Source organism: Coregonus lavaretus, assembly GCF_964263955.1.
Source record: "Coregonus lavaretus genome assembly, chromosome: 2".
In the NCBI taxonomy this organism is placed as follows: domain Eukaryota; kingdom Metazoa; phylum Chordata; class Actinopteri; order Salmoniformes; family Salmonidae; genus Coregonus; species Coregonus lavaretus.
Genome location: NC_139989.1, coordinates 57,430,254 through 57,436,253, shown reverse-complemented (window position 1 = coordinate 57,436,253; position 6,000 = coordinate 57,430,254). Strand labels below are relative to the sequence as shown.

Below are 6,000 nucleotides of genomic sequence, written 5' to 3'. Positions count from 1 at the left end.
TCACGTTGAGGGAGAGGTTGTTATCCTGGCACCACATGGCCAGGTCTCTGACCTCCTCCCTATAGGCTGTCTCATCGTTGCCGGTGATCAGGCCTACCACTGTTGTGTCGTCGGCAAACTTAATGATGGTGTTGGAGTCGTTCCTGGCCGTGCAGTCATGGGTGAACAGGGAGTACAGGAGGGGACTGAGCACGCACCCCTGTGGGGCCCCCGTGTTGAGGATCAGTGTGGCAGATGTGTTGTTACCTACCCTTAGCACCTGGGGGCGGCCTGTCAGGAAGTCCAGGATCCAGTTGCAGAGGTAGGTGTTTAGTCCCAGGATCCTTAACTTAGTGATGAGCTTTGAGGGCACTATGGTGTTGAATGCTGAGCTGTAGTTAATGAATAGCATTCTCACGTAGGTGTTCCTCTTGTCCAGGTGGGAAAGGGCAGTGTGCAGTGCAATAGAGATTGCATCATCTGTGGATCTGTTGGGGCGGTATGCAAATTGGAGTAGGTCTAGGGTTTCTGGGATAATGGTGTTGATGTGAGCCATGACCAGCCTTTCAAAGCACTTCATGGCTACAGACGTCAGTGCTACGGGTCGGTAGTTATTTAGGCAGGTTATCTTAGTGTCCTTGGGCACAGGGACTATGGTGGTCTGCTTGAAACATGTTGGTATTACAGACTCAGTCAGGGACATGTTGAAAATGTCAGTGAAGACACTTGCCAGTTGGTCAGCGCATGCTCGGAGTACACGTCCTTGTAATCCGTCTGGCCCTGCGGCCTTGTGAATGTTGACCTGCTTAAAAGTCTTACTCACATCGGCTACGGAGAGCGTGATCACATAGTCATCCGGAACAGCTGGTGCTCTCATGCATGCTTCAGTGTTGCTTGCCTCGAAGCGAGCATAGAAGTGGTTTAGCTCGTCTGGAAGTCTTGTGTCACTGGGCAGCTCGCGGCTTTGCTTCCCTTTGTAGTTGCAGTTTATGGATGACAAAGAACTGTTGGCAGTCTGCTCAAGCTTCCTATCTGCTCATAATAAAAATGCTGAGTCATCTCTTCAATTCAGACAACTTTAATCAGAGCTTTACGGAGCAACTAGGCAGGAAGTGAAAAGACAACCATAAGATCCATTGTAATTATTGACAACATTCCTTTATGACAAATGAGTAGTAGAACGTTCAGAGGAGAAAGAGAACGGGATCAGTGAGGGAACATCTACAAGAGTGTAATAAGAAAAACATCACAATATAACAATACTACAATAAGAAGTATGATGGTGATAGATACATCTCAATATAACAATATTACAATAAGAAGTAGAGTGGTTTAGAAGTTCCTTCACTCTCATGGACTTCAGACGAGTACAGAACTACAGTGAAACAGCTATAGTGCAGCTATTATCCTTCTTTGGTATCAGGATTCTCTTTGGAAGTCACTACAAATGTCAAGTCTGGCCAGGGACCTGTGTGGCTCAGTTGATAGAGCATGGCGCTTGTGGGTTTGAATTCCTACTAGGGTAACCCATACAAAACTGGATAAAAGCATCTGCTAAATGGCATATATTATACAGTATATTGTGGAGCTGAGGGAAGCTCACCGCCTGCTCAGGGACTATACAGGATATATATAACCCTTTTGGCTACACCTGGGTCGTATTCATTAGGCACCAAATGGAAGAAAATGGACTGAAAAAGGGAGGGACTACCTGGACAATGAGAAATATTTGTTTTTGTTTCTTTGTTTCTTCGTTGTAAAACATTTTAGAACATCACATGCCCTAATGAATACGACCCTCATACATTTACAGAAATGTTGATTTGATTCAAGTGCCATGTCCAAGTCCTTCAGATAAAGGTAGTACAGTGACGTCAGGTCAAGTTAATATCAAATGCGTTTGTAGACGTAGATGATTTTGTTGCAGGTGGGACAGCTGTGCTCCACGTCTTTACATGATTCTACACAGAACGGGATGACGCAGCATAGCCAGCACCTACAGGGTTAAACAGTGGAATTAATTAATTGTCTCTGTCCAAAATGGTACCCTATTCCATAATGCACAAATTAAAGGTATGCCTATAGGCTTTAGCTGAGAGGGCTAACACAGGCGTGTCATGCACAGAAGACCTGGGTTTGAACCCTACTTTCCATATTCCCTAGTGCACAACTCAAAGGTATTCCTAGGCTTTAGCTCAGAGGGCTAACACTGTTGTGTAGTGCACATGTGACCCGGGTTTCGTACCCCAGTCGGTCATATACACAGCTATACTACAGCATAGCATTAGAGGATGATTTCTCTCACCCGACGATGAAGAGGCCACCACAGATGAGCCAGGTGAGCAGGCCAGGGTTGGTTTCTGTCTTGGTGACCACGGTCTGCTGGCAGTGGGGACACATGGTCAAACCTCCAACCTCCTTCAGGCTAGGAGTCATTATTACATGTGTCACTGAGGAGAGAGAGAGACACAAGGTTAAGAATAATTATTACATGGGTCAATGAGGAGAGAGTCACACAAGGTAACCAAGTTCCCCACCAAGTTCCATTTTTTCCCTTATTTTTTTTCTTAACATTTCCCAATCTTTTATGCTTTCCTTATTCTGTCCATCTTTCTTTGGACACTCAAAACATTTTCTTGCCTCTTCCCATGTCTTTTGTCTATCTCTCACTTTCCTTCCATCATTCTTTACGACTTTGAAGGGGGCACCGATGTGACACGGATTGTAGTGTAATTGAAGAGTGTAATGTAAAAGGAACTATTTAGTGGATCATGAAAACAAATTAATTCAACTTATCCAGAAAGACAGAAATACTGACACCTGGTGGTCTGCTGAGTACAACTGCACTTTATAAACTTTCTACACACACGTGTGCACGCACACACACACACACGCGCACGTGCAGACACACACACACACACAAACACACACACACACACACAGTTGAATTGTACTTCCTTATACTAGCCCAAAGAGAATAAAATAACCTTCCCTTTCTAAAGACTAAATATTTACTCAGGTATTGTTTTGTTCTGCTAAACAGTTCTCCACAGCAGACAATGATGTTTCCTTTGAACCAGTTTACTGTAGAATCTTAGCCTGGTCTCTGACTTGTTTGTGCTCATTGTGACAATTACAGCAATGGAGTTGTAGATTGCAGATCTGGGACCAGGCTAGTCGAGTCTGCCTGAGAGCTGAGGAAGAAAATCTGATCCAGGATCAGAGAGTCCATTCATTCCCACCAGGCTGCTGCACATTTTAGAGTGCCTCCAAATCAAATCACCTCTCTGGCACAGCACAATAACATCAGTGTAAGAGAAGGGTCACAACCCAAATGGGTGAGAGAGGCTGTGTCTCAAATGGCACCCTATTCCCTATATAGTGTACTACTTTTGACCAGGGCCCATAGGCCCACTATATAGGGAATTGGGTTCCATTTGGGATGAAGCCAGAGAGGAAAAGCCTAATCCAAAACATGGATGGAAACATTGACTTGTTATCTTGTGAATGTATGCACAGATTTTACCTTCTGAACTTTTCTCCTTCTAGTCTTTGACTGAGACATTATGTAACTTCATATCCCCTGGTTTCCTGGAGTAGCTCTGACTGAGACATTATGTAACTTCATATCCCCTGGTTTCCCAGAGTAGCTTTAGATACAGTTTATAGATATTCTGTGAGTCACCTTGTTTTCCGGTATTTCACATTCCTTTCTCATTCCGGAAAATGTTTCATTCTTTCCATTCATTCCTGTTCTCACCCACCGCTCCTGTCCAGGACCTGCCCATACATATAGTCACTGCTCAGACTGCCCACACAGTTTGGGTCAATTCCGGGGAAATAATTCTACTCAGGTCACAAGTTGTTGTTCAAACATGTCATGTGCATTTGGGTTAATCTTCGAGTAAGTTCCTTATTTAGCTCATATTAGACCCCAATTAACCTTTGATAATGTGTGTGTGTGCGTGTGCGTGTGTGTGTGCGTGTGTGTGTGAGGTGGAAGTGGAAGTGTCAACTCACCGACTGGCACAGGTCCACTTGGTCCAGAGGTGTACTGTGGTGGAGGTGGGTACACACCTGCTTGGGGACCTTGAATAGGAGAGTAAGATCCCAATCACAATGTGGTCACAATGCAATGAACATGTTGTTACTATACCACCATGCTCTGTGGAGTTAGATTGTATCTGGTGGTGGAACCGTGCTTCTACATTTGCATTGCTTGCTGTTTGGGGTTTTAGGCTGAGTTTCTGTATAGCACTTTGTGACATCTGCTGATGTAAAAAGGGATTTATAAATACATTTGATTGATTGATTGATTGGAAATGGACTTGATTAAAGGGATAGTTCAGCAGTTTTACATAGCGGTTTGCCATTATTTAGGTACTTGTTATCTTACCTCAAAAGCAGTCTTTTGTCACAGGTTGCTTGCTCAGACTCCTTTCAATGTAAGGAAACAAATTGTCTAAATATGTAACATTGCTGAACTATCACTTTAACTGGGTTAACCCACATGATTCAGATAGTTGCGCTGTATCATCAACAAAATTCACACCCAGTGATGTTCATTTCCAGTTCCAATGGGTTCCACCCCATTTCCAGTTCCAATGGGTTCCACCCCATTTCCAGTTCCAATGGGTTCCACCCCATTTCCAGTTCCAATGGGTTCCACCCCATTTCCAGTTCCAATGGGTTCCACCCCATTTCCAGTTCCAATGAGTGGATGGAGGGTGGAGAGGAGGAGAGGAGGATGGAGGGATGGAGGGGGGAGAGGAGGAGAGAGGGTGTGGGAAGAACAAAGAGAAAACAAACCCATACCAGATCACTTCCATTTCCTCATGTCCTATGACGAAAACCAAACACCTGTCTTTAAACACCTGTCCTTAAACTCCTGTCTTTAAACTCCTGTCTTTAAACACCTGTCCTTAAACTCCTGTCTTTAAACACCTGTCCTTAAACTCAAGTCTTTAAACACCTGTCCTTAAACACCTGTCTTTAAACACCTGTCCTTGAACACCTGTACGTCCTCTCATTCCAGTATGAAGCACAGGTGACAGAGGAACGGTGACAATGGCCATAGGAGTTGGCAAGACAATGCAAACAGATCTGGGACCAGGCTAAGACAGGGGGTCATAGAGTCGGAGGCTAGAGACCAGAGGACTGTAGCCAACAGGAGTCCCCACAATAAGGGATGTTTATTTCCCTATTCTTTCACTTCATCGCTCCTTCCCTCTCCCTGATTAGTTTTCAGTATCAGGGGGACGCAAATGGGGGTTTCCTGACAGCCCATCAATCAAAGTCTGAGCTCCAATCTGTGGGACGCTAACGCAGGTGTCTGTAATTGTAGTCTATGCAGCATACTTACACATATACACACTGGTCGTGGCCGTAATCTGGCATGCCTTCTACTTACTTAAACTGCATATTGTGTAGTAATCATACTACGTACCTTTTAGCACATACTGTTTAGTAAAAAGTATGCAGTTTGCCACACCCGAAACGAATTACTTTTGGTACGTTCAAGACAACTGGTAATTCGGAAACAAAACGAGCTCAGACTGGGAAAAAGTTAGAGAAGTCGTAGCTCTAGGACGATGCCCGAGTTTATGATGTCCGATTTTTCCCAGTTGGAAAAGTTTTTTTCAGAGTTCCTTGTTGTCTTGAACGCACCATCAGTTACAGCTTCATATGAACAAGAAAGGATCTTCTGTAGCCCGACCCAGTGACCTTTCGTGTTGTTGTTTTGGGCTAACGTTAGCTAAGTAACTAGCATTTGGAACTACATATTTGGAGTAAACATGAGTGTACCGTTGGCCTACGCATGTATCAATTGAAGAGTCACCTGAAGCGTGAAAGGAATGGAAGATGCAGTAGAGGAATGCAGTGCTGAGACATAGGGCTCGTAATGAGGACGACTAGCTACTACTCTGAATATTGTGTAGTGAGCTTTCTGGCGCCCAGAGCTGCTGAGGCTTCACCCAAGTGGGTGCCATACAAGCAAGGGAGAAGTCCAGTGGCTACACG

At 44.5% G+C, this 6,000-nt stretch overlaps 1 protein-coding gene across 1 annotated transcript; it reads right to left on the bottom strand.

The window, feature by feature from the left end:
• Positions 1-1,615: 1,615 nt before the first annotated feature.
• On the bottom strand, positions 1,616-4,064 carry LOC311104171 (lipopolysaccharide-induced tumor necrosis factor-alpha factor homolog). The gene is made up of 3 exons (XM_084145866.1): positions 4,000-4,064; positions 2,285-2,429; positions 1,616-1,975 (listed from the first exon to the last, which is right to left on the bottom strand). The coding sequence occupies exons 2-3, from the start codon at positions 2,413-2,415 to the stop codon at positions 1,870-1,872; spliced, it is 237 nt and encodes a 78-aa protein (XP_084001992.1). The 5' UTR covers positions 2,416-2,429; positions 4,000-4,064; the 3' UTR covers positions 1,616-1,869.
• Positions 4,065-6,000: the final 1,936 nt, after the last annotated feature.

What these genes read in the sequence shown, in the direction of transcription:
- LOC311104171 (XM_084145866.1), bottom strand. Translation starts at nt 2,415, where the DNA reads ATGACTCCTAGCCTGAAGGAGGTTGGAGGTTTGACCATGTGTCCCCAC. An exon ending in GGTGGCCTCTTCATCGTCGG is followed by an intron (nt 1,976 to 2,284) that starts GTGAGAGAAATC and finishes TTAACCCTGTAG; the next exon opens with GTGCTGGCTATGCTGCGTCA.